This window comes from Phyllobates terribilis, unplaced genomic scaffold (genome assembly GCF_046119375.1).
Source record: "Phyllobates terribilis strain yellow unplaced genomic scaffold, ASM4611937v1 Scaffold_2__4_contigs__length_985480577, whole genome shotgun sequence".
Taxonomy (NCBI): Eukaryota; Metazoa; Chordata; class Amphibia; order Anura; family Dendrobatidae; genus Phyllobates; species Phyllobates terribilis.
The window spans coordinates 380,285,727-380,310,971 of NW_027362762.1; the positions used below are offsets into that span (position 1 = coordinate 380,285,727).

Genomic DNA, 25,245 nt, shown 5'->3' on the forward strand with positions numbered 1-25,245 from the left:
CTTGTGTTGTGCGAAACACTGTTCTCCCTAAGTCGTCACCATAGGGAGTGGGAATGATGTCAGGCTCTTGGATGAAGTCAGAGAACCTTTCTTTCACTTCGTAGTGATGAGAGCATGGTTTGAAGTGAGTTGTGCGACCATTTTGAAGTACATACGTTTTAAAGGAGTTGACTTCGGATGCCTTGTGACTCTTATCCAGACATACATTGCCCACGATTACCCAGCCTAGGTCAAGTCTTTGGGTGTATGGAGCATCATCTGGGCCATTGCATTGTTGGCGCACCTTGTGGACCCTTAGAATGTCTCTCCCCAGTAGGATTAGAATATCAGCATTCGTGTCCAGAGGAGGAATTTCGTTAGTTAGGTGCCTCAAGTGGGGATGATGAAGCGTCGCTTCCGGAGTGGGAATTTCTTCCTTGATATCAGGTATCTGGTCACATTCAATTAAAGTTGGTAAAGGTATGTGCACGTTCTCCTTGATTGAAGAGATAATGTACCCAGAGGCTCTCCTACCAGAAGTCTCAATATGACCAGAACAGGTGTTGAGGAGGCGCAACACTGGTAACATACCCCTAGCTCCTTGAGAGTATCTCTGCGTTCCTGCAAAGTCTTTGCCCTGAATCCACAGCATTCCTTAAGTGGGTGAGGTCTTTTGTGAATAGGGCACATACGGTTACTGTCCATAGCCTTAGGAGCAACAGCGTTTGTTTTGGTAAAAGAGGGTGCAGTAAGTGGAACGTCAGTCTTTCTCACGGATACTGTGCTTCTTAACTCTCTACGTTTGGTGATGTTGTTATCATACCTTGTAGATGATGATGATGATAAAGCTGGTGGAGTAAGTTCAGTGAAGTCAAAGCTGGGATCATTCTTCTTCCGAGCTTGATCACTGACGAACCTGGAGAAATAGGAAAAGGGAGGAAAAGACACATTATGCTGTCCTTTATACCGTGAGCCGTGGTCTGCCCATTTATCCTGCATGCCTTTTGGCAACTTGAGAACTACTGGAGTCACACCATGAGCAGTATCAAGGTAGCTCAGTCCTGAAAGATGTGGATCTAATTTTGCCAATTCTATTTCCTTTAACAGGTCACTCAGGTCTTGCAGTTTTCGATTGTCCTTGTTAGTTATTTTTGGGAAGGCTTGCAGTTTCTTAAATAAGGCAAACTCTATGGCTTCTGAGCTGCCGTAGGTTTGCTCCAGTCTCTCCCATGCTGCAATAAGACCTGCATCTGAATATTCCACATGAATTGCCCTTATTGTCTTGATGCGCTCCGCTGATTCAGGACCTAACCAGTTGACAAGCAAATCTAGTTGTTCCTTGCCGGTGAGATTAAGGTCTTGGATTACTGCTTGAAAGGTCGATTTCCAGGCTCTATAATTTTCGGCACAATCATCAAACTTTGAGAGGCTGATGTTTATTAACTCCCTGCGAATCATATATCTGGCGAATTCAGACATGTCCGACCTCCCGGTCATAGTTGCAGGATTAACTTGCGGTATCCCTGGGGAATGTAAGTTCTCTGGCTTATATGACTGAGACGGATCAGGACGGAATGATGCGGCATGAGGGTTAAGTTGTGGTTTAGTCTCAATAGGGTCTACTGGCTGCGGCCTAAATTGTGGGTTAGTGCTGGAAGTTACCTTGTCGGCAGTAGGTGGCGACATTTCTTGGCTTACGGGTGCATCCGTGTGGTGGATTGGAGGTGGCGCTGGTACAGATGGTAAATATTTTAGCACATAGTCTGTAGTGCGATCAGCTGGGTCCTCCATTTCTTCTGGAATAGAGCAGTCCATATTAGCATCTTGACTTAGTGCTTGTTCAAGGACCTTCAGTTTAGCGAGGGCTGCTGCTTCTTCCCTTTCTGCTTGGAGTATTTTTAATTAAGTTTCCATCTCAGCTTCCTGCTTTTTTAATTGGGCTTCCATCTCAGCTTCCTGCTTTTTTAATTGGGCTTCCTGCTTTTTTAATTGGGCTCCCATCTCAGCTTCCTGCTTTTTTAATTGGGCTTCTACTTCAGCCTCCTTCCTAGCAAAGGAGGATCTTACTCTAGCTTCCTCTGCAGATGCACGGATTTCCAGTATCTTGTCAGACAATGTCGACTTCCTGGACTGAGATGATCTGGAAGACTGAGATGTGACTTTGGTCGAGGTTGTACGATGTGACCTAACCTCTTGGAGGTGTGCGATGCGGATACTGCCTTATCCTGGGCATCTCGCACTTTTGCAGTCTTTTCTTGGAGAAGAGTCTCCCTTTCAGCCAGCTCTGCTGGGGCATCATCCATATCACAGTTACTCAGGAATGCAATGTACTTAACAGACAGTCTCTGGTAGCGATCATAGGCGGCAGATAAACTCTTCAATTTGGCGGTTAAATCTGCTGCGTCATTGTTAGCACGTGGAAGAACTGCTAAATAATGATCAACTCTGCCCCATAAATGATCTATGTTATCATGGAGCTCATCTCTGGTTGACTGCAGTTTCTCTCTGACCTTTTGTGTTGGCTTGGTTACACATTTGGGTCGTACATCCTGCTCTGCAGTAAGTGTGGACTCTGCTCCTGGAGCATCTTTGGTGTCAGGAACATGATGTGCTTCTCCCACAAAGGGATCCACTGTGCCCTTTGTAGACATGCTTTAGCTAAGATGGTGGACGGTCATAGACTTGCTAGCAGACATGCATATGCACACAGATACTGAAGACTTAGGTCTCTTGTTACTAATCTACCACCGATGTACGTGGGGCGAGATGTGTCTGAGGGATGTGACACGGATCTCTGTATAAGCAATGGCATATAGCGTCAACTCACTGACCTGCGCTCCTGTTCCTCATGAACTGGACGTGGTAATCCGGAATGATGATGCAGTGATGAATTCAACAGATTTATTTACAGTTCTTGATGAGGTGAGATGAGGGAAGGTGAAGGATGAGGAAAGGGTAGGAATTGTAGGTATTAGAAGCGCCAGGTAAAGTGGTAACAAGAGAATCCTTTCTCCAGTCCTGCAGCATGTGTAGTCAAGATGGATGTGATGAAAAAGAAGGAGGTGAGGAGAAGAAGATAGGAGGAGTTACAGACCAAAGGGGTTTGTGGGTAAAGCACAAGAATAATACATGTTATAACATACAGTATTATAACAATGGCCAGTAGATGGCAGCAAAGTACAACAATAGAATAATCCTGTAACATTAGGTAATACCAAAATGGCTGAAAGTCTTTCAAACAAAAAGCTGGACAGCACAATCAACCCTCCTTTGCCATCTACATGGGTATACACAGGTCATAGATACAGTGGCATATATGTATGTATATATATATATATATATATATATATATATATATATATATATATATGCGCCCTCCTTCCTGGTATATATGTCCCTCATCCTGGTATATATATTGGCCATTCTGGCATTTGTCCCTTATCCTGGGCCCCATCCTGGTATATATATCCCCCAGCTTGGTATATGTCCCCTGTTCTGCCACTGTTCTTTATGTATAGAACAAAGTAAACTTATACATTATACTCACCAGGGGCGTACATAAAAGTCATGGCTTCATAGTTTCAGTATAATGCACCCCTCATAGTCCTCCATATAGTATAATGCATCCTATAGTCCTCCATTTAATATGCTGTACAGACGATAGTCATCCATGTAGTATAATGCACAGTTTATAGTCATCCATATTAGTATAATACACAGACCATATCCTTCATATATAATAATGCACAGCCCATAGTCCTCCATATAGTATAATGCACAGCCCATAGTCATCCATAAAGTATAATGCACCCCATAGTCATCCATAAAGTATAATGCACCCCCATAGTCATCCATAAAATATAATGCACAGCACATAATCATCCATAAAGTATAATGCATAACGCATAATCATTAATAAAGTATAATGCTCAGCCCATAGTGATCCATAAAGTATAATTCACAGCCGATAGTCATCCATAAAGTATAATGCACAGCCCATAGTCATCCATAAGTTATAATGCACAGCCCATAGTCACCCATAAAGTATAATGCACTCCCATAGTGATCCATAAAATATAATGCACCCCCATAGTCATCCATAAAGTATAATACACTTCATAGTAATTCATAAAGTATAATGCACCCCCATAGTCATCCATAAAGTATAAAGCACCCCATAATCACCCGTAAAGTATAATGCACCTCATAGTAATCCATAAAGTATATTGCACGTCTATAGTCATCCATAAAGTATAAAGCACCTCATAGTCATCTATAAAGTATAATGCACCCCTTAGTCATCCATAAAATATAATGCACCCCTTTGTCATTCATGTACTGGTTTGGTGACTGATTAAAATAAATAAATAAATAAACAATTATATTCACCTTCCCTTCACTCCCGGCATCCTCTTGTGAAACTGACAGCTGACTTCGGCGTGCAACGGGAGCATATGACATCACTGGCATGCGCCCCGTCAGATACAGTGACATCAGCTGCTGGCCTCTGATTGGTCAGCAGCATGTATTGTCACGCACTGACCCGAGGACATGCATCCAGTTGAAGTTTCTGCTGGCTTCAGCTGACCCCTCACCTACCGGGCCTATTCGCAGCGATGACTGCTGTCACCAGGGTGGTTACGCCCCTTCATAGAAAGTTGAATAAAGTGATACCTTGATATCTGCGATGTCTTATTCCAGAGAAATCCACATTTTTTTTAATTTTTAAATGAGCTGTTCAGATCTATGGGCCTGACAAAGATCTCCCTAAGAATCTGCCTCCATAGCTTATTTTAAATGAAAGGGGGAGAACTTTGTCTCATACAGTTGTGCTCAAAAGTTTACATACCCCGGCAGAATTTTTGCATTCTTGGCCTTGTTTCAGAGAATATGAATGATAACAAAAAAACTTTTTCTCTACTTGTGGTTATTGGTTGGGTGAGGCCATTTATTATCAAACTACTGTGTTTTCTCTTTTTAAATCTTAATGGCAACCAAAAACATCCAAATGACCCTGATCAAAAGTTCACATACCCTTGTGATTTTGGCCTGAGAACATGCACAGAATTTGATACAAATGGGTTTGAATGGCTACTAAAGGTAACATCCTCACCTGTGACCTGTTTGCTTGTAATCAGTGTGTGTGCATAAAAGCTGAGTGAGTTTCTGGGATCCAGACAGACTCTTGTATCTTTCATCCAGCCACTGACGTTTCTGGATTGTGAGTTATGGGAAAAGCAAAAGAATTGTCAACGTATCTACGGGAAAAGGTAGTTGAACTGTATAACACAGGAAAGGGATACAAAAAGATATCCAAACAAATGGAAAATCAGGGGCTCTGTAAAAACTAAACCACTGTCAGATAGACCAACAAAAATTTCGGCCACAACTGCCAGGAAAATTGTTTGGGATGCAAAGAAAAACCCACAAATAACATCAGCTGAAATTCTGGACTCTCTGAAAACTAGCGGTGTGGCTGTTTCAAGATGCACAATAAGGAGGCATTTGAAGAAAAATGGGCTGCATGGTCGATTTGCCAGAAGAAAGCCATTACTGCGCAAATGCCACAAAGTATCTCGCCTACAATACACCAAACAGCACAGAGACAAGCCTCAAAACTTCTGGAACAAGGTAATTTGGAGTGATGAGACCAAAATTTAACTTTTTGGCCACAACCATAAACGTTACATTTGGAGAGAGGTCAACAAGGCCTATGATGAAAGGAACACCATTCCTACTGTAAAGCACAGAGGTGGATCGCTGATGTTTTGGGGATGTGTGAGCTACAAAGGCAGAGGAACCTTGGTAAAAGTTGAAGGAAAGATGAATGCAGCATGTTATCAGCAAATACTGGAGGCAAATTTGCACTCATCAGCCCGGAAGCTGCGCATGGGATGTACTTGGACGTTCCAACATGACAATGATCCAAAACACAAGGCCAAGTCGACCTGTCATTGGCTACAGCAGAACAAAGTGAAGGTTCTGGAGTCGCCATCTCAGTCTCCTGACCTCAATATCATTGAGCCACTCTGGGGAGATCTCAAGCGCGCAGTTCATGCTAGACAGCCCAGGAATTTACAGGAACTGGAGGCTTTTTGCCAAGAAGAATGGGCAGCTTTACCATCTGTGAAAATAAAGAACCTCATCCACAACTACCACAAAAGACTTCAATCTCTCATTGATGTTAGAGGGGGCAATACACAGTATTAAGAACTGGGGTATGTGAACATTTGATCAAGGTCATTTGGATGTTTTTGGTTGTCATTAAGATTTAAAAATAGAAAACACAGTATTTTGACAATAAATTGCTTCACCCAATCAATAACTATGAGTGGAGAAAAAGTTTTTTTGTTATCATTCATATTTTCTGAAACAAGGCCACTGAAAGCCTATCTTGGAAGCAGGAGGATCAGTATGCCAATCTGAGCAAATGAGGCAGTGAAAGGCAAACGAGGTAATTAGACTGTACATGAAAAATGTATAGCCACTTTTTAGTCCCAGAGTCGATGGTCAATTTAAAGTACCACTCCAACATTTTTTTTATTTTACTGTTGGAGTGGTGTCACTAATCTAAGTTCCCTGCCCCTAGTCTCATACTTACCAGCCGTCATCTTCATCTATAATTGTCGCCACTCTGGTTGGTCTTCTGCAGATTGTAACCTGCTGGATCGCTCCAGTGTTTGCTGGGCATGCCGGAAGTCACTACTCAATGGAAATCTATGAGAGCCAGAATGAGAGCAGAACGAGCCCTTATAGGTTTACATTGAGAGCTTGTGACTTCTGGTCAGTCAGAAGTTGTGGTCACCAGATGTCGGATCAGCACCGAAGCAGTGCCAGGAACAACTGAAGACACCAGCTGGTAAGTACAAGACTAAGGTCAGGGTTCATACATTAGTTGAACCAACAAAAGCAGGAGTGGTGCTTTAAGTTTTGCAGTGGCCATAGTTTGCAGGCAGTATCCTGCATGTGTGTGGTATGTTTAACTCTATCATTTGTAAAGCTCTTACTTTAAAGGGAACAATGTTTGTACCGTCGCATTTCTAGTTTGATTGATATGATTTACATACGTTATTTTATACTTAACATATCCGTGTTATTTTGTTCTTAGAGAATACAACTGGTCTCCTAACTTTACTTTAAAAATACACCCCAAACTGTGCTCAAGTCTGGTACTTTATGAACCATTACGATTTTCATCTCTATCTTACCACATAGTTTGTCCAGATATTGATCTGTATGACAATAAAACCACCATCATTTGGTACAAGGTAAGAGACTGGTCAAATCATTTTAATTCATTTTAAATGTGTTCATGCCATATGCATGCCCAACAGCCATGGTGTCTATTAGGACTGCCACAAGTATGGCGGCATGTGCAAGTCTTAATGCTATGTCCCCAAAGTTTAGGATTTTGAATTGTAATAATAATTGTAAAATGTAGAGTAGATGGTGAGGTATTGCATAGATAAACACTATTTGTTGTATCTACTTTGATTACATACCAGGTTTATCTAATAATTTGACATCAAAACATCCAAAAAATAATAATTACATTAAGATGCTTCTCGGCTGTAGTGTATTTCTTGATTTGCTCAAATGTTATGCTCCTGAAATATGTTTGCGTGGCTTCAAAGTGCATAAAAGCAGGATGACTTCAGGAAACTGCATTCATGGAGCCTTGCTATAATGTTCTGTGGGCCTCAGACAACGCAGGAAGGATGAAGAAAAAAAGGAAAGGAACATACGACATAGGACCCAAATAATGAAAAAATACAAAATGTTTATTAGAGATAGTACATTAAAATACATGGAGCTTATAGGCACAGAGTGCCATGTGTACAATAGACGATAGGGACCCCACCAAGAACCCTCACAACAGCAGGAACAAAATATAGGCCAGCAGGTAAGGATATAGATTCTTTAAGACACTAAACTCCTAGCCAGTATTGAGAGAGCAAGGTGTCATAGAAAGTAGACAGGGTTATTGCAATAGTAAACTAGGCAGATATGGAGATGTGTCTAAATGCTAAAAATAGACCGCATGGCAGAAAGTTCAGGAGGTGATGACTTAGTAAAATATAGTCATAGTCATAACATACCAGAGGGGGAGGGGGGTCCACCCCTACGCACGTTTCGGACGCAGCCTTCTTCAGGGGGGGTGGGGTCCCTATCGTCTATTGTACACATGGCACTCTGTGCCTATAAGCTCCATGTATTTTAATGTACTATCTCTAATAAACATTTTGTATTTTTTCATTATTTGGGTCCTATGTCGTATGTTCCTTTCCTTTTTTTCTTCAGATGTTTATCTACGATACCCTTATACTGACTATCCTTTGTCCGCTCAATATGGTCTGAAATATTTTCTATAATGCGGACTGCTCTGTGGTATATATTCTCAACGCAGGAAGGATGTCAGGACTGAGCTATCAGTACAGGGGAGGAACCAAACTTCCTCCAAATGGTGCACCGCAGGTGGACATGTTCATAGAGACAGAAAAAAAGCCATTTTCACACAATATTTTGGTCAATATTTCGAATCAGTATCTGTAAGATGAAACCAGAATATAAGCAACAATGAATATTGATCTAGATAGAGTAGCGCGACAGAGGCCTCCACCTTACAGCTGTCGGAGGATTTTGGGGTACTATCATCTCTTATCACAGGCATTTGCAAGATATGACTGTATTTCAGATATACTTAAAGGGCTCATCCTGTCACTTGATATTGATTGATCATCAGTAGTATAGGTCATCATGAGTATCAAAATGGTGGGGGTCCAACACCTGACAGCACAACCAATCAAATGCTAGCAGGTCTGGCAGCGGCCAAATGTAAACAATGGACAGAACAGAATATCACAGCTCTGTTCTATGTATAGCAGGAGCAACTGCAGAACAATTCCTAATTAGTTGAATAGGCGATATTCTGCTGTACTCAACAACAGCTGCTACATACTGGACAAAGCAGTGCAGTGCAACCCCATTCATTTCATTGTGCACTTCCAGCCACTGCTGGAGCTGCTAGCAGCTGATTGGTGTAGGTATCGGGTGCGAGATAGGTCCTAAGTATAGGTCATTAATATCTTATGACTGTACAAGCCTTTTGAGTACATCAGCAACTGCAAAAATATCTTGCAAATTCCCCTAACAACAGATGATGGTGCATGGACAACCTCTTTAAAGGAACCTGTAAGCAGCGTTCTACCCCAAACTAATGGCATCTAAGCAAAGTCACGGTAAAGGAGGTAAAATTCAAACCTTAATTGTAGAAAAGCAATTTCCCACTTTTTAAAAATCCTTTGCACAATTTTTATACTACAGTATTGAGCGGCAAGTTCATTGGGGATGGCACTACACTTACAGTTCTCCTGCCTCCCTTCCTCTTTCTTTTGCCTGCCACTGGTCTGCAGCCATTGAACAGGCCACTCTTGTCTGAATGACCTCCCTCCTCTGCCTGAGAGCTCATACACACACCATTATACGCCCTGGCACAGTACATTCACAGTAAGGTCCTGATGACATTCCGAGACCAGGACGATCTGTCCAAGGATTGACGGCACTTGCACAAAATTTCAGGCGGAGAAGACAGGTACCTCAGACAAGAATGCCCTGTTAGTCAATCACCGAAGGCTGGTGGCAGGCAGAGAAAGAGGAAGAGGGGCAGTAGAGCAGTAAGCTGCACTTCCGGCTCATTGGTATAAATATTCTGGAAGGGATTTCTAAAAAATGAGAAATCGTTTATCTACAACAAAAGTATGAATTTAATCTCCTGAAGAGTGACTGCTTGGATGCCATTAGTTTGGGGTAGAAAATCCTGCTGACAGGTTCCCTTTTCTTCTCCTGGAGAAAGTATTTAAAATGCATGTGTATATTGAGACAATTCCTTTATGTGTATATTGAGACTACTCCTTTAATAATGATTTAACACAGGACTGTAAACCCATGAAAGGAAACCATAAAACCATTAAAAATGTTATTGTCGTCAATAATGCTACGTCATCAGATGCTGGAAACTACACATGCACATTTAGCTATGTGCATAATGGCAAAGCATATAATGTAACGCGGACCAGAACAGTAGAGATTGTAGGTAAGCATGCACTTACTATATGTCATCTTCTTATTTAATGTCTTTTTTTCTGAATGTATAGAACAGGGATTATATAGGTCTTTATTTATGCTCCATTATTAAAGATTTACTTTATATTAGTACTCAAGGAAAAATGAATTGCTTTTTAGGGCAATTTGTAGCGGTACAACATAAAATTGCAATTTTACAGTTCTAAAATCACAACTAATGATAGTTAATTTATGCGAGTGTTGCGTGATGGTCATGGCAGCTTGAGGGTTACAATGAATATTCGGTATCAATAGTTGCCAAGTAGCAGTTCGTTACATGACCCTAGTCTTAAACTTTGTAAACCTTGCCCCCCATTAGCAAGAATAATTCCAATCAAACAACTCCTTTAAATTGTATCAACCAATCACAATGAGTTTGAAGAATTTAACATACTCATTTCTTATTCTGACAGAACATCTTTACTGGATTCAGGTCAAAGCTCTGAATATGCAAATCCAAAACTTTAAAGTGTTTTTTTCTGATTTTATATACAAATAAATCATATCTATTAGAGATGATAAAACTTTTGAAATTCTAATTCGCCAGGTTCGGCAAATTTGTCTCAAAAATTCAATATGCAGTGAATACATTTGCCAAAAATTGCAATTGCCCTGAAAAGATGTGTACATACACTGAGGGCTTCTTGGACTGTATCCAATCTATTTCAATCTCTTTAACACAAACACAACCTTAGTAATGTCAGCGTGACCTCACCACAGGAACGAATGGTAACCAAGCAGTAACCAACAGCCCATTTAAGGGGAATCTGTCAGCAGGTTTTTGCTACCTCATCTGGGAGCAACATAAAGCTGTGAAACAGCTCCTGATTCCAGCGATGTATCACTTAGTTTTCTGGGTGCAGCAGTTGTGATACAATCAGAGTTTTTAGATATAGCATGTATCAGAGCTTAGCAAGTTAACGCCACCCACACCACTGATTAGCAGCTTTCTATGTACATTGTATATTGGCAGTGAGCTGCTAATCAGTGCTGGGGGCTGGGTTGGACCAGGATTTATGCGCAGCTAGTCCAGCAGTGATAATCTCCTGCTGAGAGAACACTCATTGTATTGAAACAACAGCACACACCCTAATAAGTGACACATCACTGAAATTAGTGTCTCAGACCCTACCTCTTGCCACCCTTAAATTGCTTAGCAAAAACCTTCAGACAGATTCCCTGGAATGACACAGTGCACTGACAGACTTTTCTTGTTATTTTTTTATTAAAAACAATCCAGAAACAATGATGCTTTCTGATTTGTGATCAGGAGGAACATTCTGTGCAGAACACTGACTCATACTGATGGTATTGCTGACAGAGGTAACATCATCCTGCTGTGACTGAGATGAGTGATGAGCCATATAATCCATAATGTCCTCTGTTTTCTCCCCACTAATATGCACGCTGGAGGCAATTGAGTGCAATTATGGCCTGCATTTGGTAGTACTATTACCTGAATGGCTGGTGCTAGTGGTGGTGCTTCTGCCAATAGCTCCCAGATTTTTGTGGTATGGAGTTTTTTTCTTTTACATTACTCTGTCCATTGCAATTGCCACTATTTTTTTTTACCAAACACTTTATACAACACTATCATTTAACTTTTGACAAGCTTTTCAACCCTTTCCAAAAAGGATGTAATAAGAAATGCAAAATGTAGCAACAGGCTGAAGTATAGGTGTGGGGGGTAAGGTTGTCAGATTGGACTAGCAAAACAACTGTGCAAAAACAGACATGCACAGAAAAAGGAAACCTGACAACTGTATCAACATCTATAAACTAATTATATTGCTGTATCTCTCTTTTAAGGCTGATACCAGGCAACCCCATTATGTGGGGAAGTTTTACAGTATATAATGCTCAAAGTTGCAATGTTCACAAGCAGCCACAGGATGCAAGGTTTTGGGGGGAGAGAGTGAGGTCTGATCAGGGGTCTCAGTCACACCTCAGTGGGAGTGCTATCAGCAGATGGGGCAAGGCTGATCCGCCCATAGTGCACATCTTTATGACTAGTCCTTTGAATATGAGGAAGAAGTTTGAAAAGGTGAGTATCACTATATACTGTAAACTTTCCCCACACAATAAGGTTGCGTGTAATTAACTTTAAAAGACAGATGCAGCCATATAATCAGTTTCAAGGTGTTGATCCAGCTTCAGGTTCCCTTAAAATGTCTACATTTTTTTCTACTTTTTATTAAAATTGAACCACTTTCCCAAAAATAGCAAAATATGAAAAGCTAGGTAGGTATCAACTAAAAATCCGGCACTTGCTACAGTCCATTGTATTGTGTTTAGAAGGAATAAAAATGTTTGCAACATTTTGTGAAGCAGGTAAATGTTGGGGGTTTGGCAAATTTTCTTCTGTATTTTTCAAAAACAAATATTCCACTCTTCACAAAAACAATTGCAGAAGAAATTCAAAAACGTAGTATAGTCACCTATGACAAGCAAGTTTACCATCTGACACCGATTTTCAATTATTTTTTTGTAAAAACTATTGTGCTGTCTTGTTTTTGCTTTTTAGAACATAAAGGATGAAGAAAAAATGTGTAATTGTAATTGAAATGAAGCCGGACAAATTCTAGCAACGCCATATTACGGATCAATTGAGTTTGGCATTGTTGCTGGCACTTCTCCTATCTTTCACGCACCCGTAGCAATTGAATATATGTATTGTTTACAGACAACTATACCTCACCTTCAGTGCTGCAGTTGTACAGCATATTACAGTCTAGACTCTAAGAGTATTTGTCCATTGCCTTAGACTTTTCTCTTCCTATCTATTGCTGAGCTCTGATGTCCAGTTACTGTCCTAAAACCACCCTAAAAATGCAGCTGCATTCACTGCTTAGGCTTTTATCAGGCTTTTATGATATTCCCTCCTAATTGGCTGTGCTATACCATGGGATTTGTTAACTGTAAGGCATACAGGAAAGTTCATGTCAGCCTTTTGTCACTGATACAATATTCTGCAATGTGGCAGTAGGCATTTTTTGGATAATTTGCGTAAATTGAATTCTATATTGTTCAAATTCCCAGAGATCTGTGAAATTCATAAAATTCAACTCAAAATCGATCTACATCATGCTGATTCAATCATCTCTAATATCTATTGTATGGTTGTATGTGAGTGATTCTGTTTTCTAATCTAGTCCATGTTCTATTCTGACACCTCTTTTTACTCTTTCATATAATGGTGACTGAACAGCTTCATTTACCTTTTAAGTTATCTAATCTTTTTTAATTAAACTTTTGAATTTACAGAAAAAACAAAAATGATAGAGCCCAAGTTTTACACTCCATTCAATGGTACTGTAGAGGCAGGACTCGGTGAGTTATGAGAGTTATTTATTCCTTATTCAGTATTGTATAAAATACAAAAAAACTATCTACAACTACCAAACTGCAATACAAAATTGTTGAGTTCAACAAAGTCGTATTTTAGTTTCTGTAATACAGATGATTTAGGTTTTTGGCTGAATTTTGCATGAAATTATATGTAAGGGTGTTTCACCATTTATCTGTGGCAATCACAACTGTGGTTATAAAGGGAGGTAATGTTCTACACAGTGCATAGTGTTTAACACTTTAAAGTCTCATTAATAGAAAAGTGTACGTACATGTCTACCATGTTTCTACTTCCAGAAAGTAAAACTTCTCTTTGATTTTCTGCAAACAACAAAACTTATATAAGCCTATTCACAAAAATATATAGCCAGAAAAATTGAATAATATAATATAACTCTTTATTAGGTAACAATATTAACATAAGGTTAAAAAGGCACAGTGAGTACACACTAAAGGCAACACAAAACAGCAGGAGGGGATGAGATAAATAATAAAGCAGTACAAGTATGTAAAGTAATTAAATGCCTGAAAGAGCATTTACTGTGGTATTGTAGTATATAGAATGAGCAATGAAACAATTGCAAGTTGAAGTTCCCTAAGAGGACTGAAAATGATGTGAAAAATTAACAAAAAAGTTTAAAAATAAAAACGATATTTGGTATAGTCGCATTTGTAAAAGTCTGATTAAAATAATACATATATATTAATAATATAATTAACCCTATCGTTAAAAATAATGCCAGAATTATGAGGTTTTTTTGGTCACGTCACATCCCTAAAAAAATATAATAATAAGCAATAAAGTATCGAATGTACATTAAATTGATATAAATAAAAATGTCTGCTGACCTCACAAAAAGCAAGCCCTCACTCAGCCCCATCAACAGAAAATAAAAATGTTATGGATCTCAGAAAATGGTGATACAAAGCAAAATCATTTTTTTTACAATATTTAGAATTTGTTTTAATCATTTATAGAGAAAAATGCATGTTTGGTATCGCTGTAATTGGACTGACGTGCACAATCATGTTCGAGGTCATTTTTACAGCACAATGAATGCCGCAGAAACAAAACCCAAAAAACAATGGCGGAATTGCATTTTTTTTTCCATATCCTACTACTTGAAATTTTTTCCCATGCTTCAGTACATTTTCTTGGTAAAATTAATGGTGCCATTCAAAACTACAACTCGTTCTGCAAAAAACAAGCCCTCATATGTCTATGTCGATGGAAATATTACAAAGTTAGGGCATTTTGACGAAGGCGAGTAAAAAACTAAACCACAAAAAATAAAAATGTTTGTCTTTAAAGGGTTAATAATAGTCATGGTACGGGACATGGACATTGTAAAGTTAGGCCAGGTTAAGACAAGTGGCTGTAAGCAATCTGTTTTGTCATCCATATTTCATCCATATGTCTGTTTTTACATCTGTATGACATACATATGGCATGCGTTTTTATATATCAACATTCATAAAATTACAAGACCAAATACAGTTTTCTATGTTAAGAATGGCAAAGGATCTATAAAGATTGGATGCTTTACGGATTATCGGCATGGGAACTCATTTTTTTGCACACCCATAGACTTGAATAGATGAGTCTCGTGTGAAATACAGAAGACACTACTGCATACTATGATTTTTTTCACATGGACCCTTGGGCAGTATTAAAAAAAATACTGATGTGAACAGCCCTTTTCAATACCATTAGTTGTTGTGCATACGTAAATAAAATAAAATACGCTTGTCTTAACAAGCCCTTAGGTGGCCTGGCAAGGGTTCAGACAGTGGGAATAGAACAATTTAAAGGGGAATTTATTTAAGGCAAAGTGAGTATGTAAATTAATTATGGTACTATAGTTTTAAGGAAAAGTAGCTGAACCCCAACAACAACTTGATGGATTTCATGATTGGCCCAGGATTCTGTAGTAATCATATAAACTGAAGCAATGACATTAGAAACACTACATTTCTGCTTTTTATTGCCTTAAAAATTTTCAAGATGTAAAATGGTCTATCGTACTTACATATTTCAAGCAAAAGCTAAGATAAAAACAAAATAAGCAAATACCCTGCAGTAGATAAATAAATTGCAATAGTGCATGAAAACAATATAGGGTACTTAGTTAACATAATTTTGATCAAAAGCCATCCCACCACATCAAGTTGACCCTATTCGGGATGGTCCTAACCTCTAGCATTAAAACCTTACCATATGTCAAGTGACGTAATGTGAATAAGGGCCGAGAAGGACTGAGACCCAGCTAATGGACACCCAGCCATGGGGAACTATATGAATGTAATGTCCAGCTTAAGGAAAAGGGAGCCAACATCCTTATTTTCACAAAGCACAAAAAACCTGAAGCAAAAACCTAAAGAGATAAACTGGAATATAAGTTGGTGTGCATGTAGGTGGATCTCAGTCCTTCTCAGCCCTTATTCACATTACGTCACTTGACATATGGTATGGTTTTAATACTAGAGGTTAGAGCAGTCCCTAATAGGGTCACCTTGACACAGTGGGATGGCTTTTACGTTTTTTTGATCAAAATTATGTTAACTAAGTACCCTATATTGTTTTCATGCACTATTGTAATTTACTTTTTTACTGCATGGAGTTTGCTTATTTTATTTTTTTCTTTATTTTTATCTGTTTAGTGGTTAGTGTGCGCCTACTTGCTGCATGCACACCAACTTATATTTCAGTTCATCTCTTTTTGTTACATATTTCAAGACCATTTGACATGTGATATATATTTATACTAGTTTGGGTTGTTTCTTTCCCCATTTATTCTCCATATACTGTATAATATTTATTTCTGGTCTCATGTTATTGTGTTACACTTATACCATGATAATTTTGATTCTTTTCCAGGTACATCAGTAAACCTGACTTGTTCTGCCTTGGTTTGTTTCACTTGTAGGGATTTCTATTATGTCTATTGGCAGATAAATAATACAGACGTGAATAATGGTTCAAGATTCATTGAAGTGATAAGGTACATTTATATATTATTCACTGCAGGGGACAAAAAGTATGATCATGGCTAACGAAAATGAAAGCACAATATGAAACATTTAATGGAATGATTATTAGTGATGCGCGAGCACTAAAATGCTCGAGTACTTGTTGCTCGGGTCGAGCACATTGGAATACTCAAGTGCTCGGTCCGAGTAACGAGCCCAATGTAAGTCTATGGGAAACTCGAGCATTTTTCAGGCGCCCCCCAGCGGTCTGCCGAGGGACTAAAAATTGCCCAAATCGATGTGAACAGTGCTCAAATGACATGAGAACAGCATGGGGAAGACCCCTGGAAGCATCTCTGACTCCCAGGTCACTGCTGTCAACAACGTTGTCAGAGGTATTACGCCACTTTTACGGACTCACAATAAAACATACAAAAACAAAAACAAAATGGATTTTCCTGGGAAAAATGTTAAGAAACATCCTTTCCAGGGTAATGACTTGTATATAAGGCAAAATAAATAACCAAAAACAAAAATGCTCCTCTATACCCTTGGCTATGTGCACACGTACCATTTTTGATTCGTTTTTCCACTTTTGCGTTGCTTTAACGGTGAAAAATGCATTCACCAGGAAATATCATTTTAACATTTTACTACCTTATGTGGCCATGTGGTGTGGGAGACATCAGACACATCCTGTTTCATTTATGATGGAGGGACTCTGAAAGTCACAAACACTATTTTTATAGGAACATCAGGTGGCCCTTACTATTCTTAAAGGGACAGCAGTTGGCTATGCTTTGTTGTTCCCATTATTAAAGAGTGGGTCTCCTATACTGTTATTGCATATGCAGTGACTGCAAGGGCTGCCAAAAATTTGGACACACTCCAATACCCCTTTGAAGAGACATAGAGGAGGGACTCAGTAAAAAAATTTTTCCCATTATAAAAGAGTGGGTCTCCTATAGTGGTAATGCCCATGCAGTGACTGCAAGGGCTGCCAAAATTTGGGAAAAACCCCAATACCAATTTAAAGACACACAGAGTAGGGCCACAGTAACGACATGTTCCCATTAGAAAGGAGCAGGTCTGCTATACAGTTATAGGGTATGCAGTGAGTCCAACGGCTGCCAAAATTTAGGAAATACCCCAATAACAATTTAAAGACTTATAGAGCTGGGCCACAGTAATGACATGTTCCTATTAGAAAGGAGTGGGTCTCCCATACTGTTTGCCTATGAAGTGAATGCAACAGTTGCCAAAAATTTGGAGGAACGCCAATGTTCCTTGCAAGAGACATGGAGGTCGGAGGGCCTCCTGAAAACAATGTTCCCATTATTAGGAAGTGGGTCTCCCATACTATTTGCCTATGCAGTGAATGCAACAGCTGCCAAAAATTTGGAGGAACTCTAATGTCCCTTGCAAGAGATGTAGAGGTCGGAGGGCTTCCAGAAAACAATGTTCCAATTATTAGGAAGTGGGTCTCCCATACTGTTTGCCTATACAGTGAATGCAATGGCTGCCAAAAATTTGGAGGAACTCCAATTCCCCTTGCAAGAGACGTATATATGGTGATATGGTAAATACTGTGGTGATATGGTGGTGGAGGATGAGGATGAGGAGAAGGAGGAGGACAAGAGCAAATAGACAAAATCAGGAAGCTTATACCCATGTCTGGGTGTGAAGATTGAGGTGCATGCAAATAGAGTTAGACCGCCCAAAAAAAAGACACTGTGTTTGAGTTTATGCTATGCTGCTATCATTCAGTGGTGTTGAGAAGTCTGGCCAGTTCATGCCACGTGTCCAGCTTAGATACCCAATAATTATAAGGCACAGAGGAATCATGGAGGACGTTGGTACGGTCGGCAAGGTACTCTCTCACCATCTTCTGAAACTTTGCACTCCTTGTGAGAGTACCCCATGCCTCAGGGCCTGTGCGATGGGAGGGTCTGAGAAAACTGTCCCAGAACTTTGACAGTGTTCCCCTGCCTCTGCTGGATTGCATTTGTGGCTCTCTCGCCTGTACTTCTTGGTTGTCCAACGAACTGTGACCTCTGCCACCAGCGTTTTCAGATGGGAATTGTTTAAATAATTCCGCAACAAGGGCCTTCTCATACTGCCCCATTTTATTAGGCCTGTCCTGCGCGGAAATAAGAAACAGAAAGTTCTGATTGTAGCATGGGTCTAGAAGTGTCACCAACCATTCATGACTGTCACCCAAAATTTGGACAACGCAAGGGTCACGGGAAAGGCAGCGTAACATAAACTCAGCCATGTATGCCAGACTGCAAAGAGGCAAGATTTCCGTGTCCTCACCAAGAGGACAACTGACCCTGCTCTCCTCCTCCTCCCTGTCCTCAGGCCATCCACCCTGAACAGACGGCATGACAGCTGTGCAGGTAGTACCATCTATAGCACAAGAAACTATCTCCTGTTCTTCCTCCTCCTCATTGTCATCCAATCCACATTGGGATGAGATGAGGCTGGGCTATGTGGAATCACCCTGTATAGTTCCTTGCACCATTTCATTGTGCTCCGCCTGCAATACATCCTCTTTCATTGTGAGCAGACAGCGTTTTAGAAGACAGAGAAGCGGGATGGTGAAGCTAATTATGATGTCATCGCCGCTCACCTCTTGGTGGACTCCTCAAAGTTTTAGAGTATGGTACAGATGTCTAACATCCATGTCCACTCCTGAGGTCTTATGTGTGGAGTCTGAACTGAATACCGACGGCCGTGTTGATGCTGGTAGTCAACAACTGCCCTCTCCTGCTCGCAAATCCTTCCCAACATCTGCAATGTAGAGTTCCAATGGGTGGTGACATCGCACACCAGTCAGTGAGCTGGAAGCTGCAAACGCTGCTGAAGCACGGCAAGGGCGGCGGAAGCTGTAGCTGACCTTCTAAAATGGGCACACACGCGGCATACTTTGACAAGCAGATACGACAGATCTGGGTAGGTTTTGAGAAACCGCTGAACCACGAGGTTAAGCACATGGGCCAGGCATGGTACGTGTGTGAGCTCGCCTTGCTTCAGAACCGCCACCACATTCTGGCCATTGTCCCACACGACCATGCCTGGCTGTAGGTTCAGCGGTGTGAGCCACAGATCTGCCTGCTCTTTCAGAGCTGTCCACAACTCTTGGTGTGCGGTTTGTCACCTAAGCATATTAGCTTCAGCACAGCCCGTTGCCGCTTGGCCAAGGCAGTGCTGCAATAATTCCAGCTTCTGACTGATGTGGTCATTTCGGAGATGGAGGCTGAAGAGGAGGAGGAGGTGCAGGAGCTGTAGAATGTGGGGGCAACCCTGATTGACCCAGGGCGTCGGGAGGACGTGTCCTGGCCCAAGGTCTGACTGGGTCCCGACTTCCACTATATTAACCCAGTGTGCCATCAGCGAGATGCACCGCCCCTGCCCACAAGCACTTGTCCTCGTGTCCGTGGTTAGGTGAACTTTCCCTGTAACTGCCTTGTTGAGGGCACTGATAATGTTGTGGGACACTTGCTTATGTAATGCAGGGATGGCACACCAGGAGAAATAGTGGCGGCTGGGGACCGAGTACCCAGGGACGGCCGCCGCCATCAGGTTGAGGAAATCTTCCATCTCCACGAGCCTAAAAGGCAACATTTTGAGCGCAAGCAGTCGCGAAATGTGTGAATTTAGTAGTGTGGCCTGTGGGGCGTTGGCTGCGTATTTGCGCTTGCGTTCCAAGGACTGAGGTAGGGACAACTGAACGCTGCCATGCGCCATGGACAGGGGATTGGCATACACGCACAACAGCGGAAGAAGCAGTGGTGTCACGCACAGACACTGTTTCTGAACCCTGGGGTTCGGCCCACTTAATCGGGTGCTTTGCTGCCATGTGCCTGATCATTCTGGTGGTGGTCAGGCTGCTAGTTTTGCCACCCCTGCTGATGCTGGCCTGGCAGGTGGTGCAAATGGCCTTTTTGGGGTTATCTGCAGAGTCTTTTAAAAACAACCAGATTCGGGAAGACCTATCAGTTGTACTGGCAACTTCCGTCATGTTGGTGTTATGGGGAACGCTTTCCCGCCTTGTGTCTGCGGCCACCACACTGCTTCTTTCTGCCTATTGTGATGCTACGCTCCCCTTCCCCTGTGTGCTGCTGTTCTCACTCTTCATGTCCCCCTGCCAGGTTGGGTCAGTTACTATATCATCCACCACCTCGTCTTCCACTTCCGCTCCCTGGTCCTCCTCCTGACTTTCTGGCAATTATGTCTCATCATCGTCCACCTCTTGCGACAATAATTGCACTTTCCCACCGTTGCCTTCATGTGACCGTGGCTGCTCAAATATTTGGGCATTGCTACACGTGTTCTCCTCTTGACTCTCTTGAAGCTGGCAGTGCGAGAGGCCCAAATCTACAAATGGAAAAGTGAACAGCTCTTCTGAGTGTCCAAGTGAGGGATCAGTTGTCTCCGGGCACTCGGCATGGTGGGAGGAAGGAGGATCAGGGTGAGGAATATGCGGTCCAGACTCACGGCTACTGAGACTTGACCGTGTGAAAGACAGGGTGGAAGTGGTGGTGGCAAAATGACTGGAAGTATTATCTGCTATCCATGCTAACAACTTTTTGACATTGCTCTGGGTTCAATAGTGGTGTGCTGCGGTCCCCTAGCAATTGGGACAGGAAAGTCGGGTGACAAGATGTGGGTGTTTGTTGTGGCACAATTTCAGCTTGCCCACGGCCTCACGCTCTGCATGCACCATCACCATCACGTCCACTTCCCCATCCCTTGCCACGCTCCTTGCCCATTTTAAATACAGGACAATATTTTCCACGTTCATTAGAATGGCTGATTTTGGAACACAGTTATATGAGAGATACGTCTGACAGAGAACCACGGTTTTAAATAGCAGGCTTGTAATTTAGTAATACTATTCTTCTCAGAGACTTAGTGTGAATAGCTTGACCGACACACTGCAACAAAATGAAAATGTAAGCCAATATTTTCCACTTTCAGTTCAAATTTCTGGATTTTTATCGCTGTAATATGGAAAAGATCTGACTGAATTCTGCAGTGCTAACAAGCAAATGGAGCAGAAAAAAATGTGCATTCTGGATTGTTTTTTAAGCAAATAATCAGGATTAAGATTAAAAAAAATTGTCCCTAGCCCCTGATATATGGGGCTATGTCTACAAATATCTGAAAGAACAGCAGCAGCAGGAATGTACTATGGACCCTCTTGCACTGTATCCATTGCAGTCTGCCACATACAGTACACTGCCTGCCTGCCTAACTTCTGCTATCACCTTCTCCACTGAAAATATGCACCTGGATTAGTCCTCAGAAGGACTGTTAGTTCACATGGATATTATAGATATATTTTGTGGAACACCTATTTTAATGCACGCGCCCGGACTGACTAGCGTGTGCGTGTATATGTAGTGATTCCACTGGACCGTACCGGAGAGTGAATGCCTGGAGGGGCGTAACTAAGTATCCACCCGATCCGACCAAGGTCGCACGACGGCATACGATGCCAGTGCACCAAGGAGGAACCGAGCAGAGGGACCAGGTGCTACTCCAGGTCAGACCCCGGACACGGCTGTTGACCCACACCGGGGAATACAGGAACAGGCAGGTTAGGCTGGCACACAGACGGGTGGATGCTGGCAAGCATGAATGGTATGCAAACAGGGAGGTACAGACAGGTACGGCCGGTATGTAGGTAGGTGGATGCTGGTAAGCACGACTGGTATGCAGGCAAGGAGCTACTGGCAGGTATGACAGGTTGGAGCACAGAGTGGATAGGTCCCAGTACAGACTGGGACTCAGGAACAGAACCGCAGATGTGGTGGACAAACACAGCTGAGTGAGGCCGCCCGGAGCGGCGAGCAAGAGCAGAGCAAGACGAGACCGCCTGGAGCGGTGAGCGAGAGTAGAGCAGGACGAGGCCACCTGGAGCGGTGAGCAAGAGTGGATCAGGACGAGACTGCCGGAGCAGTGAGCAAAGGAGCAGAGCGAGACTGCCGGAGCAGTGAGCAAAGGGTCAGAGCAGAGCGAGACTGCCGGAGCAGTGAGCAAAGGGTCAGAGCAGAGCGAGACTGCCGAAGCAGTGAGCAAAGGGTCAGAGCAGAGCGAGACTGCCGGAGCAGTGAGCAAAGGGTCAGAGCAGAGCGAGTCTGCCGGAGCAGTGAGCAAAGGGTCAGAGCAGAGCGAGTCTGCCGGTGCAGTGAGCAAAGGGTCAGAGCAGAGCGAGTCTGCCGGAGCAGTGAGCAAAGGGTCAGAGCAGAGCGAGTCTGCCGGAGCAGTGAGCAAAGGGCCAGAGCAGAGCGAGACTGCCGGAGCAGTGAGCAAAGGGTCAGAGCAGAGCGAGACTGCCTGGAGCGGTGAGCAAAGGCAGAGCAGAGCGAGACCGTCTGGAGCAGTAAGCTAAGGCAGAGCATGCAAGAGCCACCGGAGCGGTGAGCAAGGCAGAGCAGGCAAGAACCGCTGGAGCGGTGAGCAAGGCAGAGCAGGCAAGAACCGCCGGAGCGGTGAACAAGGCAGTGCAGGCAGAAACCGCCGGAGCGGCGAGCAAGGCAGGGCAGAGGGGACAGGGCTCTGTTCACACGGAACAGACAGGAAGGGAAAGGCAGAACCAGATACCCACAGGGTACTTGCAGTGAAGTAGCGAGTGGACCACAAACTCACAAACGGAAGTACAGTGACGAGCAGGAGTTAGGTACGAGTTCAGACTCTGCAGAAAAAGGGAAGATATGGGCGTAGAGAGAAACGGGAAACAGGCTGGAAGATAGTTAGGGCAGGAACAGACACTGGGAAAAGACACAGACAACAGATCTAGGTATGCGGCCCCTAGAGGACAGAAGGAACAGGCTAAGAGCATGTTCACATGGGCCTGGAAATACAGCCTCCAGGAAAGGCAGAAAGACAGCTGGCTAGAGTACACAGACAGGACACAGTTCAGACACGGGAACTGATACCGCAAGGCAGGAAACATAGACAGGACCTGGCACATCAGTGACAAGAAGCCAACTGACAGAACAAGATGCTCAAGCATGGATTCCAAGGAGGAGCTGACAGACAGCAATAGGCTAAGGACGCATTAGAGGTGTGTCTGCAGCAGCTACAAGAAACAGGAAGTTCGACGGGCGTCGCCCTAAGCAGCCAGAGCATAGCAAAGCAGACAGTATGGAAAGAAGCCAGAGTGGCAGTCTGGACTGGAAATCAAGTGCGCGCTCTTGCACAGTGGGAGATGGACCACTATGCAAGGACGCCGCCAGGTATGTTACACCTATACTAACTCTAAACAAGCAAATCTCTCCCTGACTCAGCAGCAGCAGCTCTGCCTACTCTGCCTGATTCCGGAGTGACTGTGACGAGCACAGCGGCGCCAGGTCTGAAATAGACCTGATGACGCTGTGTGGCCAGCCAATCACTGTAATGCCACAACCAACATGGCTACGGCATTACAGTGCAGGCCAAGCAATCCCTGCATGTTCATTGGCTCTCTAAAGAGCGCCAAACATGCATGGTGGGGACCCGAGTTTTCGCCCGAGCAACCCGGAAACACTCGCCGAGCGCCGAGCTTGACGAGCACCGTGATGCTCGGGCGAGTACTGAGCAGTGGCGAGCGCGTTCGCTCATCACTAATGATTATGACAGAAATGATGAAACTTAGTTTCTGATTAATTAGAAAATTAGGCCTTGTATACACAGAAAATATTATTATGTATAGTTTTTTTTACATTGTAAACAGCTATATATTAAATGTATATTAACTGGCAATACGTACCGTTAATCCAGAGAATCACCAGAAGAAGTTTCGGTTGATGCCATTCTAACAATTGTAAAAGTGCTGAAAGAAGACTATAACTCCAATTTTAGCTGCATAGCTGGCAATGATGAAGGAGTGATTCGACAATTTGTAGTCCTGAGACCACTAGGTAAGGCTGGCCATATATAAAACTGAATGCAGCTGCACTGTGAATGTTGAGATGAATGAATTTTTAGAAATCCACACATAGTAATAGTTTTTCACATGCCAACTGCAGCATGATGATGTATAGTCCCTCATACAAAATAGACTAATGTATGCTTTACCCGCCGATATCGGAGGGATTGGACACCGTTCTCATGTGTATTGGGGCCTCCTGTCTCTCCCGACAGATGATGAGAGAACTGGAACGTTAGACTTCTAACAGCCGATACTTTTGTTCTCTGGGACATAAGCTACATCAGGGGAATATAGAAGCAGCTCTCTCATAGAGAACACATGACTGAACACTCCTGTGTATGGAGGAATCTGGGGAGATAGCTGTCTGTCGAACAATCGGTTGGCCTCATATACAGTAAAATTCGGCTCAGCGCCGACTTATCTTCTGAATAACAAAAGGGTCGGCACTAAAATTTAGACTGCCCAAAATTTATCTCCCCTGGCATCATCTCTCAGGTGAGAGGTGGGAGGACAAAGGAATGTGATAGGTGTTATAAGAAGTGTGTATGTGCATCACTTCTTCTGTACTGTTTTCTTTTATAGAAGAAAATTAACATTTTAATGGCATGAATGAATTTAGTGGTAACTTAAAGGGAACCTGTCAGGCGTTTCGTGCTGCCAAACCGGATCTTGAGAGGTAATATATGTTGAAGATCCAGCTGTGGACCATTGCCAGAGACAAGACTAGTCCAGCTCCACCCACGGCTAGCTCTTCTAGCGCCCTAGCTGGTGACTGATAGGTCTATCCCTCTTGTGTTCAGAGGAAGAAACCTGTCAATCACCTGCAGCAGTGATGGGAAGAGCTGGCTGAGGGGCAGCGCTGGACTTATCTTTGGATCTTCAAACTGTATTATCAAAGTATATAT

At 42.6% G+C, this 25,245-nt stretch overlaps 1 protein-coding gene across 1 annotated transcript in view; it reads left to right on the forward strand.

Annotated features, from left to right (window-relative positions):
* The window catches only part of LOC141252373 (interleukin-1 receptor-like 1), a 60,741-nt gene that overhangs the window by 22,141 nt on the left and 13,355 nt on the right, over positions 1 to 25,245 (forward strand). The window contains exons 4-8 of the mRNA XM_073670500.1: positions 7,088 to 7,247; positions 9,913 to 10,072; positions 13,366 to 13,431; positions 16,328 to 16,451; positions 24,190 to 24,329. Coding sequence (XP_073526601.1) covers positions 7,088 to 7,247; positions 9,913 to 10,072; positions 13,366 to 13,431; positions 16,328 to 16,451; positions 24,190 to 24,329 — 650 coding nt within the window. The remainder of the gene's footprint in view (positions 1 to 7,087; positions 7,248 to 9,912; positions 10,073 to 13,365; positions 13,432 to 16,327; positions 16,452 to 24,189; positions 24,330 to 25,245) is intronic.